The sequence below is a fragment of the Sorex fumeus genome, unplaced genomic scaffold (assembly GCF_029834395.1).
Source record: "Sorex fumeus unplaced genomic scaffold, SorFum_2.1 ptg000110l, whole genome shotgun sequence".
NCBI lineage: Eukaryota > Metazoa > Chordata > Mammalia > Eulipotyphla > Soricidae > Sorex > Sorex fumeus.
In genome coordinates this window covers 5194443-5218590 of record NW_026606167.1, presented here as the reverse complement: position 1 = coordinate 5218590, position 24148 = coordinate 5194443, and the positions used below count along the sequence as shown (strand labels likewise).

At 54.4% G+C, this 24148-nt stretch overlaps 1 protein-coding gene across 29 annotated transcripts in view; it reads right to left on the bottom strand.

Annotated features, from left to right (window-relative positions):
- RBFOX1 (RNA binding fox-1 homolog 1) overlaps window positions 1-24148 on the bottom strand; it is a 1027611-nt gene that overhangs the window by 157007 nt on the left and 846456 nt on the right. For 24 of the 29 annotated variants that reach the window (XM_056135038.1, XM_056135030.1, XM_056135037.1 and 21 more), the window contains one exon: window positions 4368-4610. In XM_056135038.1, coding sequence (XP_055991013.1) covers window positions 4368-4610 — 243 coding nt within the window. Of the gene's footprint in view, window positions 1-4367; window positions 4611-10441; window positions 10628-11395; window positions 11477-24148 lie in introns of those variants that run through there. The other 5 variants (XM_056135035.1, XM_056135046.1, XM_056135055.1 and 2 more) reach the window with 3 other exon arrangements.

The following is a 24148-nucleotide window of genomic DNA, read 5'->3' as shown; positions in this document are numbered from 1 at the left end:
ACGGGGAGAGCCGTGCCCAAGTTCCCTACAGCCTGGTGGGACTAAACGAAAAGCAAGTGACCCCCCACAACCCCCAAGGCCAACCGCAGGCTTGAACATGACCAAGGACACACAAAGGCGCAGGGGCAGATCAAGCTCCCAGGAATGACGGATGACGGTGTTGGGGGGGGGGGGCGCCAAGTCGATCTCAATTCTGTTCTTTAGAGAAGGGAGCGAGCAGGAAATCGGGGGGGGGGGGAGGAGAGAGAGAAAGAGAGAGGAGAAAGAGAGGAGAGAAAGAAGAGAGAGAAAGAGGGAGAGAGAGGGGGAGACGGAGAGAGGGAGAGGGAGAGAGAGGGGGGGAAAGAGAGAGGTTGAAAGAGAGAGGTAGAGAAAGAGAAAGAAAGAAAGGAAGGAAAGAAGGAAGGAAGGAGGGAGGGAAGGAAGGAAGGAAGGAAGGAAGGAAGGAAGGAAGGAAGGGAGGGAGGGAGAGAGGGAGAGAGGGAAGGAGAGAGAGGGAGAGAGGGAGAGAGGGAGAGAAAACGAGAGAGGGAGAGAGGGAGATAAAAGGAGAAAGAGAGAAAGAGGGAGACAGAGAGGGAGAGAGAGGAGAAAGAGAGGAGAGAAAGAAGAGAGAGAAAGAGGGAGAGAGAGGGGGGAGACTGAGAGAGGGAGAGGGAGAGGGAGGGGGGAAGAGAGAGGTAGAAAGAAAGAGAGGTAAAGAAAGAGAAAGAAAGAAAGAAAGAAAGAAAGAAAGGGAGAAAGAGAGGGAGAGAGGGAGAGAAAAAGAGAAAGGGAGAGAGAGAGGTGGACCTATGAGAGGGAACGTGTCACCTCCCCCAAATGCATAGTTGGGCCCCTCATTTCCAGTGATGAGACTACAAGGGCCTTTGGGACATGAAGTCACCATGGGATTAGGAGGCCCAGGCTGCGGCCTTCCCCAGACCCCGAATCCACCAAGCTGCCCCCTTGGACGTAGCAGCCCCCCACATGGCGAGGAGTGTCTGGGACCTGCAGCCAACGACCCGGGCTAGGGTGCAGGTGACACCCATCCCCGCCGACTAAGGCTGATTTGAGCATGTGTGAATACCGTTCCTGGAAGGAAACGGAAGGGGTACGGGGTGACCGCTGGCCCTGAAGGGGGGCGGGGATGGGAGTCTGGGGGCGGCAGGAGCGTGGAACTGTCAGGGTTATAGAACCCGATACCTCGACTCTGACCAGAACAATAGCTTCAGTAGTTCTGGGGACCATCTTTAGAACCAAAGGAAGGGCAATGAGGCACGGGACCCGGCTGGCTGTGGAGGCAGACCAAAGGGTGCGGAAAAAGGGTTCGAGGCATCAAGTGCCCCCGACCCAGGTCCTAAAGGCGCATCTGGAGAGCCAGTGAGCACTGCTGAAGGGAGTCAGCGAGCAGGAAGGAGCACTGGGCTCCCTCCCCATCTTCCTCCCCATCCGGAGCTCAGCCCTGAGGCTCCAGGCTGGGGGTGGGGGGTGGGGTGGGGTGTTGGTGGGGGGGGCTTGCTCTCCTCCCAGCAGGCCCCAGAGCGGGTGGGAGCCGTTTCCACAGACTGCAGAGGTGTTAAAAATAGACGTTAAGTTGCCATTGGAGATACATGGAGAATTCACCACTTGCAAATCTCTAATTATAATATGTCAAGAGGAAAAGACCTTGTCAGAGGGGGTAGCAGGAGCTCCCGGAATCCAGGGGAGGCTCTGCCAGAGTGAGCAGGGCCACAGGGTGGGGGGGGGGAAGCCCCTAGGGAATCTGCCCACAGGAGGCAAGTGAGTGTCCAGCCGGACACCCTCTAGGGGGGGGTGTTCACGGGGAGCAGCACAGGCAGCCGGGCTCTTCTCCCCGACTCTGCTGGGGAAGCTCGTGCCTGCCGGGCCCCTTTCACGGAATCCGCGCTGGGTGTTAAGTCGTGGGCACAGATGAGCCGTTCTGGGAGCGGCCAGATGGATGGGTGTTTTCTCTCACCCCCAGCCACTCGGAGCTTCTCTGAGCTGCGGGGGCCCCTGGCCAGCCTCCTTGCAGCCTCCCTGCCGCTGGACACCTCCGGGGGTCACTGGCCACAAAGGGCGTTCCGGACAGGGTGCCCTGCGTGGGGGTGGGGGTGGGGGGGAGAGGTTACCACAGGGAAGAGGGACCCGGCACTAAGGGGAGGGTTGAGGGTGCAGAGACTTTGGAGCTGACCCACATCCATCCAGGCTTGGCGCGTTTTGCTCAGTGAGGCGAGACTAGCACAGCTTCAAAGCGGGTCTGCACACGGATACACATTCCCGCCCGCCAAAGGGACAAAAGAGCATCCCCCATCCCCTCCGTTCCCCCACCATGACTCTGCCCGTCCCCACCCAGAGGCCAGTTTCCCCGAAGCCCACAGGACGGAGCCCCAAACCCCTGAATTCCAGCCTTTCCTGTTCTCCTTCCTTCCAGACTTCCCCTGGCCGTGTGCTAATGCCCGCTCTCACAGGCCAGAGAGAAACTGACCAACCACCCCGCCATGAATTCCATCCTCCAAACCCGGAAAGGCATCACGGCCAGGGGCCCTCAGATTCCCGGGCTCAAGTGCCGTCCCACCCAACCCGGGCTGGGGTGCAGAGTTGAGAGGCAAGCTCCCCACCCCCGGGGCCACTTTGATGAAATATCCAGTATGAACAAGTCCAGATCAAAAACGGGCTGGTGCCGAGGCTGTGGGAGGGAGACCGAGGGAGACCTAGGCAGCACCACGTGCCTCCCACACGCAGGATTCCGTTCGGGGCTGTGACACGTATCCCGGGTCTATGTGGGACAGCGGTGACACTGGATCCTTAATCCTCCCGAGTTGCGCTAAAATAGCCTAAATGCTACGGATGCATCTTATCACAGTAAGAAGGGGTCTGAGGGGCAAGTGACAAAAAAAAAAAATTAGGATTTGTATTATTAAGAGCCAGAGAAACAGCCCAGGGAGTTGTGTTGCACGTGGCAGTATTCAGAACCCAATAAGGTTCCTGAGCACGGCAGGCAGGGATCTCTGAGCACAGAACAAGGAGGAGAAATCCTCGAGCGCCACCGGAGTGTGTGTGTGTGTGTGTGTGTGTGTGTGTGTGTGTGTGTGTGTGTGTGTAAGTCAACAAGCTCCATCGCTGCTTCAAACAATTTCTGGAGGTTTCAGCAGAAACCAAAAGCAGAACGGCCTGCACCGAGGAACCGCGGAGACCAGAGGTTCGGTTGGGCCACATTTCTAAGGGAATCTGGAGAGCGAGGCATCTCCAACGCAGTGTTCCCTCCACAGAGTGTGGCCCTCCCAGAAATGCGGCTTTAACGCCAGGAGCAGTTTTTGTTTCGGATTCTTAGCCAGGAACACGAGCGTTCCGTGGTGTGGACAGCAGAGTGTGGGTTGCTCTGGGACCCCATCATCTGTCCGCTGAGCAGGAAGATAAACGTGCAGAGAATTGGGCCACAGAATTGGGTCCCCACCCCCTTTCACACACAGGCCGGCCAAATGCCCTTTTGCCGGTCCTGGCAAAGAAGGGACCAAGGCTTCCCCGCCTGCTTGTTCTGTGAGATAAAGGGGGAAATCTTAGGGTCTGTAGCAGCCCAGACACATTTCTGTGGCCTGACTCCGGCCGACTGGGGCAAGGTAGCCTAGGGGCCTGCAACCCCTCAGGTTGGGAGGTGACAGAGATATTCCAAGTTCCAGGGCTGGAGCGATAGTAGGGTAGGGTTGGGTAGAGCGTTTGCCTCGACCCGGGTTCGATTCCCAGATCCCATGGGGTCCTCCGAGCACTGCCAGGCGTAATTCCTCAGTGTAAAGCCAGGAGTGACCCCTGTGCATCGCCAGGTGTGACCCAAAAAGCAAAAGAAATATTCCAAGTTCCACCTGAGTATGGCTTGCACGCCCCTCAAAGCCAAGGCACTACGTGGTCACGCATGCATGCGCACACGCGCACACACACACACGCACACACACACACATGCACACACACGGAAAATTGGTAGATTTAGTGTCAGGCCCATCCTAGTCCCACAGAGCTGTGTTCCGAAAGGGCACATGGGATCCGGTGCCATAAAAGGCAGGAGGAAGGGTGGAGGGAAGGGTTGAGTGCTTGCCTTCACAGCTCAGTGCCTCAAAGGGCAACTGAGCTTGTGGGGAGCCCTGGCGAGACAGCAGGGAGGGGAGCGACTGGGCGGGGCGGGTTCAGCACCAACCAGCTCCCCGGGAGCGGAGCCCCTGCCCGCTGTGGGCGGAGGGAGCCAGTATACGTGCCCCCAACCACCCCAAGCACCTGCTGTCATCCCAGCCAGGGTCTCCCTGTGCCCCCTGTCCTGCTGTCAGAACCCCCTCCCTGCCCACCCTAGGACCCTCCCCAAGCCCCTGCCCCATGGGGGTGGGGGGGCTCAGACTTACTGTGGCAGTGCCCGACACGGTTTGGGCGCCAGTGTCCCCCGCGCTGGGCTCCGGGTGCGACTGGCCGGGCGGGTACAGGTTCAACGTGTGCTCGGGGACGGAGGTCTGGCCCGTGTACTCGGGCGCGGGGTGTGGGTGGGGGGCCGTGTACTCCGCGGGGATGCCGTTCTGGGGGGCCGCAAACTGGGCCGAGGCGTAAGGCTGAGCCATGGTGTCCGGGGCGGCTGCTGCTTCCTGGTTACCCTGCAGGGGGAAACAGAGGAGGGGGAGCGTGAGGGGGGCCAGCCCCGAGATGCTTCACCCGCGGACACGCCGCCACCAGCCCTGCCCACCCCCAACCACCACTCGGTAGATTCTGTACCGAGACACCCCCCCACCCCCAGATGGACAACCCACCCTCTGAGTGCATCCTCAGGCTGGGCTCTCTGGCCCCCAGCCCCCAGGTACCCCCGGCCCGCTGTGGGGTCTGAGGAGGCAGGACGGGGATTTTCCAGCACCCCCCCCGCCCCCTCTCCTTGTTTCCTTCCCATTTTGGAACATGTGGGCATGAAGTTGTCTCCAGCGGCAGCAAAGCCTTGATTTGATACTTAAAATGCCAAGAGAGATTAAATTGGATGTGTGTGTTCTTGAGAGGAGAGAGGATTCACCTCGGCGTTTGGATTTAATCAAAGTATTAGATGACTTGGCGCCTATAATGGGTGACGGGGGCTGCTTTGAGGGTCTAGGGTGTCCATGTGTCTGCGTGTGTTCATGTGTGTGTGTGTGTGTGTGTGTGTGTGTGTGTGTGTGTGTCGATCCCGGTGCCAAGGGGAAGCAGCTGGTGGAAATTTGGGGCCCTAATTTGGACAAAGATAACTTTCACTGATTTCCCCATCAGCTGTGGTTCCTATATTTCTGGTGGTTTTTTTTTGGGGGGGGTGGGTGGGGAGGTCACACCCAGAGCTGTGTGTTACTCCTGGGTTACAGGGGTTACCAGGGGTTACTCAGGGGTTTCTCCTGGCTCCGCTCTCAGGAATTACTCCTGGCAGTGCTCGGGGGACCCTCTAGGATGCTGGGGATCGAACCCAGGTTGACTGTGTGCAAGGCAAACGCCCTCCCTGCTGTGCAATCGTTCTGGCCCCATGGCTGCTACATTCCTGGACGGGCCACCCTCTTTTGTGGGTCACTGCTGCAGAGCCCACCCCGGCCTCCTTCCTTTAGAGGCACAAAGGGTGATATAACAGCCCTGCCCTGCCGAACGCAGCAAAACGCAGTGTGATAATTACAGTCAAGTCAAAGGAATTTTTTAAAGCTGAATTCAAATGCTTCCATTCCAGGCTACATCTATTTCCACCTCCACCCCCATAACTACTAACACACACACACACACACACACACACACACACACACACACCAGTAACTGTAACCCAGGGTCCAACTTTTCCACGACATCCAGAGACGGCACTGCACCATGGGGGCTGGATGTTCAGCCATCAGGACCCCTGTAGACCCAGTACCTGTCTCCCCGGGGTCTGTAGCCCACAGGGCATGGCTCTGAACCTCACACCTATCGGACATACCGGTCTGTGTGGAACAGACATACTGGACCCCCAGAGTCAATTAAAGCTTCTTGGCTGTTGCCCCCGACAGGAACAGGGGGAGTCGGTTTCTCCTCAGAGCAGGGGCTGGAACTGAGCACAGAGGGAACAGGGCTGGGCTCCCGGGGGCTGACCCTGCTGCCATTCCTGGCACCCAGCTGGTCTCCGAGACCCCCAGGACAGAGTCCAGCGTGCAGAGTCGAGAGTCAGCCCTGGGCACCCCCGGGTGTGGGCCTCCAGCCAGAAATACCACCTCCCACGCCCGAAGAGGGACTGTGAGAGGCAACACTTGGGCAAAAACTCACGGAAGCTGCAGGAAGCGCATTTCCCTCCTGAGAACCTGCCGGTCTGGCCATTGTCTCCCCAACGCCTAATTTCTAAAAGTCCTCTGCTCCCCTCCTTCCCTCCCCATGCTCACCTCCTCTCCTCCCCATGCTCAATTTCTCTCCTCCTCGTGCTCACCTCCTCTCATCCCCGTGCTCACCTTCTCCCTTCCCCGTGCTCACCTCCTCCACCCTCCCTTGTGCTCACTTCTTCCCCTTCCCTATGCTCACCTCCTCTCCTGCCCATGCTCACCTCCTCTACTCCCTGTGCTTACCTCCTCTCCTCCCTGTGCTCACCTCCTCTCCTGCCCTGAGCTCATCCCCCCTCCTAGCCAGCCGTCCAGGGAGGCTCTGTCTGTATGGAGCTGGATCTCAGGCCATGAGATGCGAACCTCCCCCTTGTCCAGGGACCCCAAGGTCCCTCTGCTGTCCTTGCGGCTAAGTGCGGGTTCCACTCTCCCCAGGGTGAACCCCGCTGTCATTCTGGGGTATTCGCACAGAGGACAGAGGGCACAAGTGGCCGACCTCTGCCAGGGGCTCCCACCAGACGCAGTCCCGGACCCCATGTGGGGCACCGGCCCTGCCCCCAGTGCCCAGAAAGCCGCTTCCCCCACCGCCTCACTTCCCCGCTGGTCCCTGCTTCTCTCCCGTCCCTGTTAAGAACTGCCTGTTATCTCTCATACCAGCAGCCTGTGCACACCCCCCCACCCAACACACACACACACACACTCCCAGGATGGGCCAGACCCACAGATTTCTGCACACCCCATGGGTGGGCGTCGGTGGCTCCTTCTCCCTCCACCCCCCCATGCTAGCTCAGGGAAGACATTTACAAGTGTTCTCTGAGTGCACCCCAATAAACTGCAGGTTCTGGAAAGCTTTATCTGGCAATGGGAGGTAGGTAGGGCGGGCGAAGGAGGAGGAAGTTGGCAAATGACTCTTGGGATAGATCCGGCCCAAGGGCTAGATCCCTTGCTTGTGGAAATAAAGCTTTATTGGGACACACACACACACACACACACACACACACACACACAGTGCCATGAGAATCCTGGTGAGAGAGACAGGATAGCCCAGAGTCCTGCACCCCTGAATCATCTGACTTTTTGCAGAAAAGACTTGTCCCAGTCCTGCGGCAGAGTTGTTGATGAGAACGTGAGCTGCCTTCCAAGGCCTCGCTGTGTCTAGGCAGGAAACAGAGGCCGCAGCAAAGCCAGAAGCACAGGGGGCGTACCTGGCCCCCAGCCCACGGGGAAGGCTCAACACCAGCCTGAACTCCTGTCGGTCCCACCCTGTACCCCTGCCCGGTATCAGGAGGCCTCAGGAGGGCTGGGTACAGATCTCAGGCTTTGGGGCTCCCCGGAAAGGCGTCCCCTTAGCCCTCCCCTGAGGGAGCTGGTGATGACAGTGTGGGCAGCGCTTTGCAGTCACGACCTCATGGGTGGCACCCTGGGGTGATCTTAGATGGAGACGGGTCCCTGGTGGGGCTGCAGGACCCCAAAGGAGGGAAGGGAGGCCCTCAGATACGGCAGGGACAACCATGGGTGCTCGCTGGATTCTGCAGGAGGGGAACCGCACCCTTGGTTTGACTGTTTTGTTTTAGGGACAACCCCAGCAGTGCTCAGGACTCACCCCTGGCTCTGTGCTCATAGGTACCCGCTGGCAGTGCTCAGGGGACCCTGTGTAGGGCGGGGGACAGAACCAGGGTGAGCCGCGTGCAAGTGTGTTGACCTTGTTTCTGTCCCTCTAGCCCCATGACCCCTGGTAGCAGATGATCAGATGTCTATCACCTGGTCAGGGTCTATGACAGTCCACGGGGACCAGAGAGGCTGGGGGCGGGGGTGGGGGAATTCAAGGTGGCCAGCATGCCAGTAGCTGGTTAAAGGGCTGCAGGCAGGCGGTGAGCACAGGTACAGCAGCGTGGGACATTCTCCATTGTGAGCCCCAAGCTTGGCTGTAGAAGTTCCTAATGCCACCAGAAGTCAACTCCTTCCCCCACTCCCCGGAAACCCCCACTGTCACTGTCTGCAAACCTGTCCTTTGGGGCCCACTGGGAAGGCCATACCTTGGGGCCACCTCTCTGGCATCCAGGTAGGGGGGGCTCGGTCACCCTCCCGTTCCCAAAGTCCTTAACCAGATGTTGGTGAGCACCCCCACTGTTCCTTATTAACACTGACAGCCGTTCCGGAGAGACCCTAATTAATATTGCCAACATTTGCACTTTGGGCTAATTACAGCTAATATTGAATTAAGATCTCCGCGCTTCCTATGGAATTATACTCCACCTTCCAGTGGCCTCCCATGTCTCTGCTTCCTCCCTGGGCGCATCCCTGGATGCTCAGCCTGACTGAAATGTGCTTTCTGGGAAAATCCAGACACAGTAAAGGCACCTAGGACCCTCTGGGATGAGGCCCAGGCCCAAGAGATCAGGGCAGCTGGCACTGTTGGGCACCCCTGACTCAACGGTTCTGAGCGGGCGGAAGCTGCCTTCAACACCCATGCCAGACCCCATGCAAACTCCAAAGGTCAGAAAGGTGCAGGGATCCTGACTGGAGGGAGCTGGGTGCTGACGCAGACCCAGGGCGATGGGGTGGGGGTGGGGGGCTTCTGCCTGGATCATTCCCCTGCATCACTGAGGGAGCACCTCAAGAGTGTATAAACCTCACGGTCTCATTTTTGGCACTTGGATACTCTTTGGAAGAAGGAAGGAAGGAAGGAAGGAAAGAAGGAAGGAAGGAAGGAAGGGAGGGAGGGAGGGAGGGAGGGAGGGAGAGAGGGAGGGAGGAGGGAGGAGGGAGGAGGGAGGGAGGGAAGGAAGGGAGGGAGGGAACGAGGAAGGAAGGAAGGAAGGAAGGAAGGAAGGAAGGAAGGAAGGAAGGAAGTCAAGCACCCCTGCGTTAAAACTCCCCTTTGCTACTACAGAACTGGGCAGAAGCTTGACATCCAGACCCTCTATGAGGATAAATGTCACAGAAGCGCCCTTGTCCCCATCCACCAGATCTCCATCCATCAGCACGACAGGCGACAGCAAGGGGACATGAAGCCCCCCAGTTACCCGAGACACCCCAACAGCAGAGAGATGGTGACTAGGAGCAAAAGGATTATTAAAACGCAACCAAGCCAGACTCACCAAAGCAAAACAAAATGCCATTTCAATTTAAATATTTTAGTGAAGCATGAAATAGGCACCGGATCTTATTGCTATTTTAAGAGAAACGGGCATCTAACTGAGAGCGCCGTGAGTGGGCATGGTGACAGGCCAGGCGGACCCCAACCCCAAGCCCACGGAGAGATTTCTCTGAGCAAAGAACGCCCCCTCCCCCCGCCCCAGACCCCAAGCGTTCTCCAGTGAGGGGCTTGGGATGCAGAGCCAGAGAGGAAATGGTGTGTGTGTGTGTGTGTGTGTGTGTGTGTGTGTGTGTGTGTGTGTGTGAAGCTGCTCCAGCGACCCTAGGTAAACTACTTCTGGGACATTCTTAACCTTCTAGCTTCAGAAATGGACTTGCCCCAAGTCCATCGCCCCCAAACCCTGTCCTTGCCTCCACCACCCAGGGCTCCAAGGAAGGGCTGTCCTGGCGGGTCCAGCTTCTCTGCCAAGTGCTCACCACGTGAGAGGCTGACCGCCTCTGTCCACGCTGCCTGCCCTCCTTATCAGCAATGCCAGCAGCCAGCCCTCCCCGCACTTTCCCCGTCTTGCTGGCAGTTGGTTTGACTCGAGTTGGGCTGTGTGGTCAGCATACACTTCTCTGGCCAGAGACTGGCCGGACTGCTACGGGGCTGGACGCAGCCGCCTGCCCTGGAGGGCCCCGAACAGCCAGAAAACGCCAGCCTGCGCCTTCCTGGCTGATGCGTCCGAGCCACACACGGGCAGAAAACCCAGAGACACGCGCGCAGCCGCCGGGCACACGCACCCGGGGAACAGGCGCACTGGGCGCACGCACACCCATCCAGGCAGACGCGCCCCCACCCAGGCACGCGCGCGCGCACCCGGGCACACGCACAGCTGGGCAAAGGCGCACCCTGGCACACGCACACTCACCCAGCCACACGCGGGCACCGAGCACGCACACTTGGCACCCGCCCGCACCCTTCCCGGGCAGGCGCGCACGGCACGGACGACGCGCAAGGACGCGCGCAAAGCCCACGGCCGTGGCCGGAGGAAAGGGCACAGTACCTGCCGCACCATCGCGCCTCGCTCCTCCATAAACTCGGCGGCTGTTCTGGTCCCAGAGCACAAAGCATCTGGCCCGGAGCCAGCCGCAGTTGCCGGCGCAGGCGAGGGAGGAGGGGGAGCGCAGGGCACCCGACTGACCTCCCCCTCAACATCTGACTGCTCCCCAAACCCACCCCAGCTGGCACCGTCTCCATGCACCACCGCTGCTGCCGGCGGGGTTGAGCCCATCCATCACGCCCGGCCCCTCCCCTGCTCCCCAGCCCCGGCTCTGAGGCGCGCGGAGCGGATGATTAGAGCGAGGAGGAGGAGGGAACACGCGCGCGCACAGCCAGGCTGCATTAATAGCTGTTTCCAAACCATGAGGAATGTGCTCCCCTGCATGGCCCCGAGCTGGAATTTTTCATTACTAAACGAAATAGAGGGTATGCAAAGTTATGGAATCCACCGGGCGAGCTTGCAACTTTCCTATTTGAGATTTTTCAGCAGGGTGGCGTGGAGTGGGGGCAGTGGGGAGGAGATGGTCAGAGAGGACCCGGCAAAGAGACAGGAGGAGGAAGAGAGAGAGACATGAGAACTCACGGAGATAAAGGGCTGTGGCGAAGGGGAAGGGGAAAAAAATCGCCGGGAACATTATCTGAGGGAATGCTTTTATAACAAAGCTCGCTTGGTTGGCTACAAATAGATCCCGTGGCGGGTTGAAGCGGGCTGTGCGTGAGACCAGGACTAGGGGGTCCCCTGTCGAGTCCCCGTGAGGTCTGGAGGGAGTTCTGACAACCCTCTGAGATCCGTTTCTGGTTTCTGTGCCATGGGGATGCAGGGCTGAACACGAGTGGGATCACGAGCTGATGGCATCAGACTCGAGATCAAATCCCCACAGATCTCTCTCTCTCTGTGTGTGTCTCTCAATCACCCCCGCCCCCCCCCCCCCACACCCCACCCAGACCAGCTACCTACACTGATGCTTCCAGCATGTTCCGTAACAGGAGGGGCAGAATCCAAGGCCAGCTTCATTCCCGCATGCGTGTGTGGGTCAGATGCAGCCAGCGACTGGTTTTCCAGAAAGGGACCCAGCGAAATGTCCGCGAACCCGAGATGGGTCACGCTGCAGGGACGCCAGCAGGGAACTCTCGCTCCCTTTTGCTGGGACTTCCGTCTCTGTGCTATGCCCTGCTTTTTCCTGCTCTCTCGAGGAGCAAAACGAAACCTCAGAGACACACATTCACACAGACACACACACACACAACACACGCACACACACACACTCACGCGCACACAGGTCCCCAGTGGTTTTAATGCCAAATGCTGCCTCTTTATTTAAAGCTGCAAATACTTGGCTCTTCCTTTATCCCTAAAACTACCACCGCCACCGGAGAGAAATGTCAGCTCGGGGGTTCTTTGCGCGTGTCTTTCTAGCACCTCGAGGGGGGACTCCCATCGTCCAGCAACCTGTAGAGAGATGCTTAGCACCCAGATGTTTTGCTCTGAGAGGAAGGGTCCTGCCCCACAGGGGGGGAGGGATGGTGCTTCTGCCGTGACAAATGGGTTCTGCAATTGTAGGACAGAGGCAAAGGGGGTGGGTGAGAGGGGGGCAGTGGTGAAAGTCTGGTGTCCTGGTGGTCTGTTCAGGGGGTTCCTGGGGTGACTGAGTTCCTAACTCCCCAGGGTTGGGAGGAAAATACGGATCCACAGGATTAGTGCCTGACTTCTGTTTCTATTTCAAGTCACACCCTGGGGAAATCTCTGGGTTAAAATAAATAGTCTCGGCAGATTCCCGGAGGGCCAGACGAGTCCCTCAAGAGCCTGCAGGAGCCCTCCACCCCCACAACACCCAGGGGTCACAGGGTCCCTGCCTGAAGCTCAACCCCCACTGCATGCTCAGTGGCCATTCTTGCTAACCCCTAGTCCCCACTGAGAACTGAAAGGCCAGACTTCAGTCCCTCAGCCCAGAAACAGAGGGACAAGGTTAAGACAAATTCCCGGGGAAGGGTGTTTTAGGAAAACACTGCCATGGCCACCAAACACAGCATCCTGACCAAAGCATTCATGCAGAAACTGTCAGGAGGACGTTGGTCCTTGGCAAAATAGATGCCAGAGTCCCTGAGGATATTTTAAATCTGGAAAACCTGACACTAGGGCTTCCCCCCAAGATCTTAAAGTCTCTGGGGCTGGGATCCAGCCATGGGTGCTAAAGGGGCCCCTTGACCTTTGTTCCGGATCTAGTGCTGGGGAAAGTGTCTTTCCCCAACCACAGAGGGACCCCTTGGCTGCGAATCAACATTCTCCCAATACACGATACGAGGAGGGACGGGAGAGTAAGTTCCCGTATTATTTCATGAAATGTTTAGGCGGGTCGTGGACTGGGTCTCTGCAGAGTATCTTGGCAGATGGGGTGAAATAAAAAAAGACACCCCCCCCCAAGGTGTGCCCCAGAGTTTGCTCCCACCTAGCCTGGCATTAGTGTGACAAGTAGACGGTCACATCCAAACGGTGAGGAGGGGAGTATGGAGCCATCCAACCTCAGCAGGCCTGTTTCCTTGCTCATAAATTTACCTCATCACACCAGTTACTCTCCTCAATGAGGCTCTTCTTATGCTTGAGCGAGAAACTCTACAGAAATGGGCTTTCTCATCTAGAAAGTTCTATTGTGCCCATGACCTGGGTGGGGATAAAATCAGCTTCCAGTCCAGCCCTGTGGAATGTGTTCTCTGGAGATACAAGGGCAGGCCTGTTGACTTGGCATGTGACCCCGCACACCCCCCACGAGGCAGACCTCACTCGTCTGACTGGCGTGAGAATGAGTGAGGAAATGCTTCCCACTGAAGGGCCAGAACAGGAGTTTGAATCTGATCCGATCCTATGGAAGAATTCCCAGAACTGAAACCTCACTACGATAAAGGAGGAATCAGTGACGATGAATTTGGAGAGAATGATGGATGACGATGAAGAGAGGATGCCGGTGGCTCGAGCAATGAAGATGATGGTGTGGTTGAGGAAGAAGATGGTGACGAGGCGGGTGACGACAATGAGAGTGTTGGTCACGGTGGTCAAGTGAATGGCGGTGGGGATGAGAAGGGAGACAGAGGAGCTGACACCAATCAAAGCCTTCTCAAGCACGCGGCAGCTGCCACTGCTTAACCACAAGGGACATGAAATTCAGCCCAGCTGCCTACAGTACCCTGCCACATGAACCAGTGTTCTCCATGCTGTTACTCCCTCACCCTGCCGGATGCGGTTACTTCTGGTGTGACACAAGCAGGGAGTGCTGATGGCCCGACTCTGTCTCACTCTGAAGCTCTGTGTTTGTGACCACCTGGAGATGTGGTCAGCTCCACCAGGCAAGCATCAAACCTTGATTTCCAGGACTACACAGGCTGGAGAGATAGCACAGCGGTAGGGCGTTTGCCTTGCACGCAGCCAACATGGCCGACCCGAGTTCGATTCCTCTGCCCCTCTCGGAGAGCCCGGCAAGCTACCGAGAGTATTCGATATACCAGACACAGTAACAACAAAGTCTCCAATGGAGACGTTACTGGGCCCGCTCGAGCAAATCGATGATCAACAGGAGGGCCTTTACTTTACTTTACACTGGATGGGACCTCAGGGTCTCCGATTCACGAAATTAAACAACTAAGATGTCAAGAGGTCAGAGCAAAGACTGAGCTGGAAGTGACTTGCTTCATTTCACGAGAGAGAGAGAGAGAGAGAGAGAGAGAGAGAGAAAGGAGAGAGGGAGAAGAGGAAGAGATAGAGAGGGAAAGGGAGATAGAAGAAGAGAGGGAGAGAGGGAGGCAGAGAGAGGAGGAGAGGGAGAGAGAAGGAGACAGAGGAAGAGAGAGGGAGAAGAGAAGGAGAGAGAGGAAGATAGGGGGAGAAGAGAAGGAGAGAGAGGGAGAGAGAAGGAGAGAGAGTGAGAGAAAGGGAGAGAGGGATAGAGGGAGAGAGAGGAAGAGGGAGAGAGAAGGAGAGAGAGTGAGAGAAAGGGAGAGAGGGAGAGAGAAAGGGAGAGAGATAGGGAGGAAGGGGGAGAGAAGGGAGAGAGGGAGAGATGGAGAGAGAGGGAGCAAAAGGGAGAGAGAGAGGGAGAGAGGGAGGGAGAGAGCGGGAGAGAGGGAGGGAGAGAGAGGGAGAGAAAGGGAGAGAGGGATAGAGGGAGAGAGAGGAAGAGGGAGAGAGAAGGAGAGAGAGTGAGAGAAAGGGAGAGAGGGAGAGAGAAAGGGAGAGAGATAGGGAGGAAGGGGGAGAGAAGGGAGAGAGGGAGAGATGGAGAGAGAGGGAGCAAAAGGGAGAGAGAGGGAGAGAGGGAGGGAGAGAGCGGCCAGGAGCCATCCTCCCGAGGCTGATGAATCCCAGCCCCAGAAGCACAGAGCAGCCGGGTGGGCGGCAGGCTCGCGGGGATGGGGTGTCATGTTTGCGAAATGTTCTCTCCTGATTTTCCATTTGGAGTCACAGAAGGCAGCGGAGAGGTTGTTTTTCCCAACTCCTTAAAAGTTAGTGACAATCAAATATTTATGGCAGTTTGTGCAAGTCGGGAGTCTTGCTAGGGCTGCAGAGGAGATGACATCTCCAGAGGGGAACGTGCTCCTCTCCTTAGACCCGGGCAACCTCGGGCATGTCCTGCTCCCTGGAAACAGCACTGACCACTCAAGAGGGGTTTGCACACCTGGCTCCTCGCCAGCCTGCACTCCCAGAGGACACGCCTGCTCTGAAATTCTTATCCAAATTTCACTTTGAAATGATGCGTTTTTTTTTTATGTGACACCTTTTGACGCCTATCTTCAGCCAGATTGGAAACCCCATGAAGACAGGAAACTTGGGTTTTTTTTCGCTCTCCAGTAACAGTGGTACACAGTGGCACGTGTGTACCGTGCATGCATGTGTGCGCGTACACACACACATACAATACTACATTCCAAACTTCTGTGGTACGATAACTGAATTCCCCAGTCCCCCCATGGTCCCCGTGCATCCCAGGACATGCTCTGATTTGCCCCAGCAGCTCTTTCCTCGTGCTGACAATCCAGGTCAGACCGTCAAACACTCCCCGCTGCTGGTAAAATGCGTTCTCCGTGGAAAGGAGCCAGCACAGGCGGAGTTCTCATGGGAAGCTCCCCACGAAAGCTCCCCATTCTGCCTCCAGGCCAGGAATATCTCACCGTGGCCTTTCAGTCATTCAAAGCAAGAGTCCAAGACGCCACCGCTCTGTGCTGATTCCTTCTGCACACCAGACACTTCGAATCGCTTTATCTGACCCCATCGCTGCAGATAACCTGATGTGCAATTCACAAATCAGGAAGCAGAAGATACTGAGCTCAATGCTGGCAGCTACCACCCCTCACCTCCACCCCCCCAGGTCTTTCATCTGAAGCTGAGGTCCCTTCCAGTAAGGGACAGCTCACCCTCCGGGGGGCATCTGGATGTGCGAACATTTGCAAGGACAATGTAGTTCCACAAGAGACTTATTTTCTGAGCCATCTTTGGACAATCCTCACCAATGGATGCTTGTCAAGATGGCATGAGCTCCTCATCCCCCAAGCTCCAGACTCCGTTTGGACTGAACATGAAAATCTCAGGGATGTGAGGACATTCTTCTTCATAGCCATGATCACAGCAATGCCCTGACCCACGGCCCGTCCCAAGTGTTTCCCTGAGGGAACCCCCTCAGTGCACCCCACAGGCCCCTGCACAACCTGGATGCCACTCTGATCTTCATGTGACAATTGGGCAGATCAAAAAAGTAATCCCCCCCACCCTCACAAGAGAACACAATAGGACTGAGGCATAGTACAGCGGGAGGGCATTTTTCTTGCATGCAGCTGACCCGAGTTCAATCTCCAGCATCCCATATGATTCCCCAAGCACCACCAGGAGTAATTCCTGAGTGCTGAGCGAGGAATAACCCCTGTGCATCGCTGGGTGTGACCCAAAAAGAAAAATAAAAGAGAGCACAATGAAACTATGAATCAACCCAACACTCCTCCCAAACCAGGAAGCCCAAAACACATTTAAATGCAGGTCCTTTAAAAATTGTTTAATTTGTTTATTTTGAGTATATTTCAGGTAGCATGGCTACAAGAATGCTTATAGTTTATAGCCTTGATGTAGAAGGCTGAAGACCTCCGGGACCCAGCCACAGCCATGCTGAGACCACTCTCCACATGCTCAGACGAGCCTCAGGCATGAAGGAACTGGAAGAAGAACCCAGATGTGTGGGATCCGAGGCTGAGATCTCCAAGCCTGCTCAGTTCGGGACTGGGCCTCCTCCACCCAGATCCTCTATCTTCCAGTAGCTAGACAGTTACACCCACCAACTGCCATGTAACCCCATCAATGACCAGGATCCAGAGACTATAAAACCAAGCTCCTGGAAGCACACAGCCACACTCACGGCCCATCGACCTATTTATTCTCTAGTTCTCCCTCTCAGAGAACCCGGCAGGCTACTAAAACTATCCTGCTTGCATATATGCCTGACTGGGAATACTTGTAAAGGTGATTAGAGGGTGCCCCAAAAGTCTCCATCCCTCTCAGAGAGCCTAGCAAGCAACCAAGAGTATCCCGCCCGCAAGGCAGAGCCTGGCAAGCTACCCGTGGCATACTCGATATGCCAAAAACAGTAACAATGATGGTCCTCATTCCCCTGACCCTGAAAGAGCCCCCAATATGCCATCGGGCTACACTAGCATGTGACAGGGACGAATAGAGACATTACTGGTGCCCACTCAAGCAATCAATGAACAACGGGTGATTGTGGTAGTGCTAGTAATAGCTTTGATGTACAAAGTTAGCTCACCGCAACCCAGCGGGAATGGCCTATCCTGACCTGATCTCACCCATGGTCCCATCTTCCTTTCCTATCTTTCCTGCCACTGTGATTTTGGTGTTTATGGCACTTGATTCAATCACCACCAACACTCCCGAGACCCTCCACCTATGCTTTCATGTTGCTTCATCCCACCGCATCCCTTCTCCCCCACCGAGACTGGTATCCCCCATCTGGGTGCCAGTGCTCAAGACTTATTATCCATCGATATTTCCCATACCCTTGAAATATTTCCCCTTTAACTATAACTACAGAGGAGGATAGAGGCTGACCCTTAATCCAGATCACAAAATAACCTCTTGTATAATTAGACCCCACAACCCACGCCAGGAAGTGGCACCGGTTGTCCATGGCTTTCCATAGCTGCGGACAGAATGCAAAGTCAGGGTGGGGAGGATCGAGCTGTTGAGAGCATGTGGCTAGCGATAGCATTTCATTATTGCCATTGTCCTCGCCCGAGTGACAGCTGAGCTGCCTGCCTGCCGCACAGAGAGGGGTGGGTGGGGACAGAAGGGCTGAGGAACAGGTGGAAAATGGAACCACACACAATCAATATTTGCAAAAAAAAAAGAAAGAAAGAAAGAAAGAAAGAAAGAAAAGGAAAGGAAAAACGTTTTGATCCAGAAATGCATCTTAAATGATTGTTCACTCAGAATTCTCACCTCTGGGGTCTAGAGACTTTCATGGTTACAGTTTCTTTACATTCATAGCCAAATATTTGCTAAAGAAAGGAAAGATGTTTCTCACCATTGGCACCACCAGGTATAACATCAGCATCCAACTGAATTCAAGAGAATCTCAGTGACTCACACCACTGCTAATGCCACTACATTTAGCTCAATCCACCCAGAGGAAAAGAAGGGCTTTCATTCCGTTATGTCACTCTCTTCCACACTGTGCACATATGATTTGGGATGACAGCATGGGGTTTCACTGTAGTCAGCCAGATGATTTTATGATGCCTGTTACAATGGGGCATATGGCTTTGGAGAGAGGTGACTCTCTTCATAAAACACAAGTGCTACAAGGTGGTATCCAGGAGTTGAGAGGAACCCAAGTTCTCTCTAGTGGGGGGTGGTGAGTAATAACATGGCGCCTCACCCCCCCCCCCCCCATGAATCTCACATGAAAATCTGGCATGGCCTATGAACTCCTGGGATCATGAAGCCTCATTGCTAGAAAGAGGAACGTCCTGTGTCCCAGTGTGGTGATGTTGCAGAGAACAAAATGTGCCAGCAACAGGAAAAGGTCTAACTGCAGCAACCAACCAATCCCAGAAGCAGACTCTGGTGTCTTATCCATGGACAGATCTGGCCATTTCTTCTCACACCTCATTATGAAAACTGAATATCGGCGCCCATCTAAACAGAGGCGACCCTGCGTCTCTAATCAACATTTCATCTCTCTCTTCTCCACTTTCTTCTCAAATGAACCCTGAGAAGACAATCAACATTAAGCAACTACAATGCCCTGTAGCCTTCCATCAGCTCATCCTGCATCTCCAGAGCCCAATATTTCCACGGATTTGTAACTGTTCATCTCTTACAGCACTCTCCCAGCCTCTCAAAGAGGGTGGATGCTGGAAGAGAGAATTTGTGTTCATCCTTCACACTTCTTTTTATCCTACCACATTTAGTCATCAAGGGTTTTATCTAAGTATCTGTTGATTCACCTCACTCCTAGAAAGATTGCTAACCTGGAGACAGAGACAGCAATTGGAAGAGACCAATGAAATAGGACATTGCTTTTCATGACGGGTCGCAGAAGTTTTAGCCTTTAAAAGTTGGCCAATGAGAAAAAAAAGACTGTCAGAAGATGAATTATGTTTGGGCTGGAAAGAAATGAAAATCGGAGGGACTGCCAGAGAAGAAGGACGATGAACTATGCATTCCACTGGGTAGACCTCGCTGTTTATTCCATGTTATGCTAAGGCCAGTTGTGATGGGCTGAGCGGAAGGACTATCTTGTAGCCACAGTGGCAGGATCAATACACAGGAAGTCAAAGAAAGTGATGAGGCTATTTTTCAGAGTGCCAGGACCTAACAATAGCCTTCCGAGATAGAGACAGAGAGAATGCCGGCCTGGAAGGTCCTCAGGAGGCAGGATCAGTCTGTCATTGGCTGCTCCATTGCCTGCACCACCAGAATATTCATTCTGTACCAAAAAAAATAATAATTCTGGGGAAATCAAAGAGTAAGTTATTATGGACGCTTCTGCTGATCTAGGCCAGGATAGAGAGAAAGCTGGTTGGGGAAGAAAGAAGGCGTGCAGGAAGACCAAAGAATCATTCTCAGGGCTGGAGCAATAGCATAGCAGATAGGGCATCTGCCTTGCATGTGGCCAACCCGGGTTCGATTCCCAGCATCCCATAGGATCCCCCAAGTATCACCAGGAGTAATTCCTGAGTGCATGAGCCAAGAGTAACCCCTGTGCATATGCATTGCTGGGTGTGACCCCAAAAGAAAAAAAAAATAGAATCATTCTCAACTGGGGGCCACATGATCTCTGAGGAGTTCCTAGGGTAGCCAAGAGGGCTGTTCACAGGTGAAAATTGCATAAATATGGGAAGACAGCGGGGGAGTAAGGAAGCCAACCAGCAGGATGGGGGAGGAGACAGAGGAGGGAAACAAGATTGAAAAGGGGCCGTGTCAGGCAAAGGTGGAGAAATACTGGTTTCACCCACACATCTAACATTCCTTTTACGCGTAGAGGGACTCAGATGTGGGAACAAGCCGTGATGAAAGGAGCAGGTGCTTAGTTTACTGAATGAAGCGGAAATGCCTTCAGCATCTTTTCCATCACCCTCATCAGGGAGAGAATGAGAAGATTATTAGGAGGATTTACACCATCTCTGGGGTCTCACCGCCACATTAAAGGTTCCACCCCTATTCCATTTAGCTGCAGTGAAAGCCACGCTCCAGGAAACCCAGTGATGTGTTCAAGTTCAGTCAGCTCAGAGATTTTCCGCCTGGGAGTTCGGCTCTAGCTCTATTTCCAAGGCCCCAAACTGCCTCCTGTATTGTCACTTGCCCCTGGTGATGTCGGTACATCACCAGGCTGTAGGATGTGATTCTGACTTTCTTTCATTCCGAGCTCATACACTTTTCCATGAAGAGTCAGAACATGGGGCATGACGTAAATCAGAAAACGGCCATGAGGACCACTGACATTCTCAGGGGAAAGAGGAGATGAGACTCTTACAGGCTTTACCAGTTCATCATGTTCCCCCTTAGCACAAGTAAGACAGAACTGGAGTCATTACTGTGGAATTCTTTTAAAATTTATTTGGGAAGGGTGGGCCTACCAAGAAGGGCCCTGGGGGCCCAGGGGCCACTCCTGGTGGTTTTCAGCCCACCAAGATAGTGGATCAATGCAAGGGCCTGAGGATTTGGTGCTGCACAGGCCCTGTGGAGCCCGGGACCACCAGAGACAACGCTCCGATGAGCTCATCAGGCATGCAGGTCATGGAGATCATGTGATGCTGAGAATCAAACCAGGGCTGGGCACACACAAGTCAGGGGGCATGATTCTCCGATCTCCCTCTTCTGACTGTGTTTAAAAGCAAATTCATATCAAAAACCAAAGAGTTCAATCTCCCTACCTGAAAAGCCAACCTCAGTAACTAGCTCCGTCAAAACCCAAGGAAGCCTGAGCCTGCGGTTCTTAGACCAAGGACTTCTAGCCACTGGACAACTTCGAATGTTCTCCCATGTTGGATCTGGGCCTAAGGATTGTCTTTGCAGTGGCTCAGGACAGTGAGGCTTGAATGAAGCCCATCAGATTGTAAGCTAGAGGGACACAGCTCGGAAGACAGCAGGGTGAGATGGACTTAGGAAAGAAAAGGTTTTGCAAAAAGTCACATTGAGATAGCAAAGGGACCACTGTGGCAAAAATAGTTGGAAATGCTACTCTGGGTAAGAACTGCATGCGGAAGGCAGGTAAAGGAACAAACAGGGTAACCTCTTATTGCCTACCATACCTGTGTTGCAAACCATAATGCCCCAACATGGGGGGGGGGAGCAGAGAGAGAGAGAGAGACAGACAGACAGAGTGAAAGAGAGAGAGAGGAGAGAGGGGAGACAGAGATAGAGACAGAGACAGATGGACAGAGATAGAGACAGAGAGAAAGTAGTACCTGCCATAGAGTAAGCCTGGGGGGAGGATGGAGGGAAATTGGGGACATTGGTGGAGGGAAATGTGTACTGGTGGAGGAACGGGTGTTGGAACACTGTGTGACTGAAATCCGACCATGATCAGCTACGTAACTCTGTATCTCACAGTGACTCGATTAAAAAATAAAAATAACAAAGATCACATTGGAACTGGGCATGAGTGATTCTCTGAAACAGGCAAGAAGTTGGCATTCCTTGAATAGAAGTGGCCCAGAGACAAACAGACGGAGCTCGTACCACTGTTCAAATCCCAGTGAGGCAGTCTGGTCAAAGAAATCTGGTCAAAGTGATCACTTTTTAGGCAATGAAAAACTCAAGGAACTAGGGCAGCCTTTGGTTCCTCTCATCGGCACCTGGGCAGCCTGTTCTGTGGGGGGCCAAGCCTCTTCTTTGCCCCCTTGTTCCTTGATTTATAACATGGCTGTATTCTGACAAAGGAATGGAATGTTCTCAGCATCCACCCTGTACAGGGTCAAAGGTAGTCCTCGAACATTACCGCACCAGGCATCTGACAAACAGATGTAGAACACTGTTGGCCATGGAACAACATCCCTCCAATTCTCCACTGCCCCCCCCCGATCTTTTAATTTGAGTTCAAATAAGGTGGCTCTGGGGTCCACAGTGTCATGAATTCAATATTTGCCCTTGCAAAAGTGGGGGAAATTCAGTTGCCAAGAAAGAGCCAAAGATGAAGCTATGTGAAGATGAAGACAGGAGATTGGGAGTGGGGGAGGGGGTTCTGGTAGGTTTAGGGAGCCCAAAGCTTTCTAGAAAATCATACCAAACCAACAAATAAGGTCTGGACCAGATTCCACAGAAGACATCGACCTGGGCTGCCCCCTGATTTTGGGCTCCCAGCCTCGAGAACCCCAGGCTGTCATTTCTGTGGCCATCTAGTGATGGAAAATAAGTTTTGGACAAGGCCCTCCTGTGTGCTGGTGACGGAAGGCCAGAGCTGAGGCCCTCCAACCCACCCAGGAAGTTGAGTTTGGGAACAGAAATGCCCCAACCGGAAGCCCAGCTAAGAGGAATATGGCATCTGTCCTCTCCCGCGGCTGTGGACGTGGACACTGCCCCTATGTCAGTGATGTTCCCCAATCTCTGAGAAATCGCTCAGGAGTTCCAGTCAGAGAAGCCAGGGGCCCATGAGACCCACCTTTGCCCCTTCCGTCCAGGGCGGCCCAAGTGTCGCAGCATGAGCTTGGGTAGGACGAGGTGTTCCCTGCCTGCAAAATGCCACCCACATTTCCAGGAAAGCTGCCTCATGACTCGCTTTGTCACCGCCATGCTGCGCTGCTGAGAGTTTGACCATTTATTTTTTGTTTGTTTTTGCAGGTTGGCGCTATCCAGGACTCTAGCCCGGTTCTGTGCCCAGGGACACTCCTGGGAGTGGTGGTGGGGTGGCGGACCCGGGGCCCCATATGTGGTTCTGGGGATTGAACCTGGGTTGGCCATGCGCAAGGCAAGTTCCCGACCCGCTGTACTAGCTCTCTGGCCCAGGCAGCACAAAAACATTCTATATTTTTTCCTCTTAATGGGTCACACCTGGCAATGCTCAGGGGTAACTCCTGGCTCTGCACTCAGGAATTACTCCTGGTGATGCTCGGGGGACCCTATGGGATGCTGAGAATCAAACCTGGGTCGGCCGCGTGCAAGGCAAACACCCTATGCGCTGTGCTATCGCTCCAGCCCCACAAAAACATTCTTGATCATAGAGAGTGACAGTCTGAGCTGGGAGAAATCTGGAGATTGAATGTGTCCGAGACTCTTGCCATTTGGTTTCCAGTGCTCAAGAGACTTGAAAAACAGCCGCTAGTGTGGCCCGAGCGTGGTCCCCTTGAGCTTTCTGTTGGAACACACAGCTGGGACTATCTGGGTTAAGGGCCTGGGCTCACTCCCTGGAGTGGCTGACCAGCTATGCGCAGAGCTGCCTTTGGCCCTCTGACTATTTCCATCTGAAGCCCTTGGTCCTGTACAGAGAGGCTCACCCACCCACCATGTGGGTGCCAGAGGTTCTGGGTGCTACAGGTTTGGAATTAGTCTGGTAAAGACAAAATCACTGTGACAATGCGTGATAACATTTCAGCACCTGCATTATAAATCGTAATGCCCGAAAGGAGAGAGGAAGGGAGAGAGAGAAAGAGAGAGACGCTGACAGAGAAACAGAGACAGACAGACAGAAACAGAGACAGAGATAAGGAGAGAGACAGAGGGACAGAGAGGAGAGAGAAAAAGAGAGGAAGAGTGCTTTTCGTAGAGGCAGGCTGTGGGAAAGAAGAGTGGGAGGGTAACTGGGGACTTTGGTGCTGGGAAATGTAACTGCTGAAGGGTTGAGTGTTGGAACATTGTATGACTGAAATCCAATCATGAACAGCTTTGTAACTGCATAGCTCACGGTGATTCGACAAAAAAAAAAAAAAAAAAGGAAAAAAAAAAAGATTAGCCACAGACAAACAGAAATTCCCGATCCAACTAAGTCACGAAACACGGTAACATATCCCATGATCATGGAGATCCTATTTGGCATGATTGTTTAGGTTATTTACATAAAGTGGTTTTTAACATTATCGTCTTGGGTGGATGATGTTATAAACATCTATACATATTGAACTGTGCTGGAGCGATAGCACAGCGGATAGGGCGTCTGCCTTGCACGCAGCCAACATGGCTGACCCGAGTTCGATTCCTCCACCCCTCTCGGAGAGCCCGGCAAGC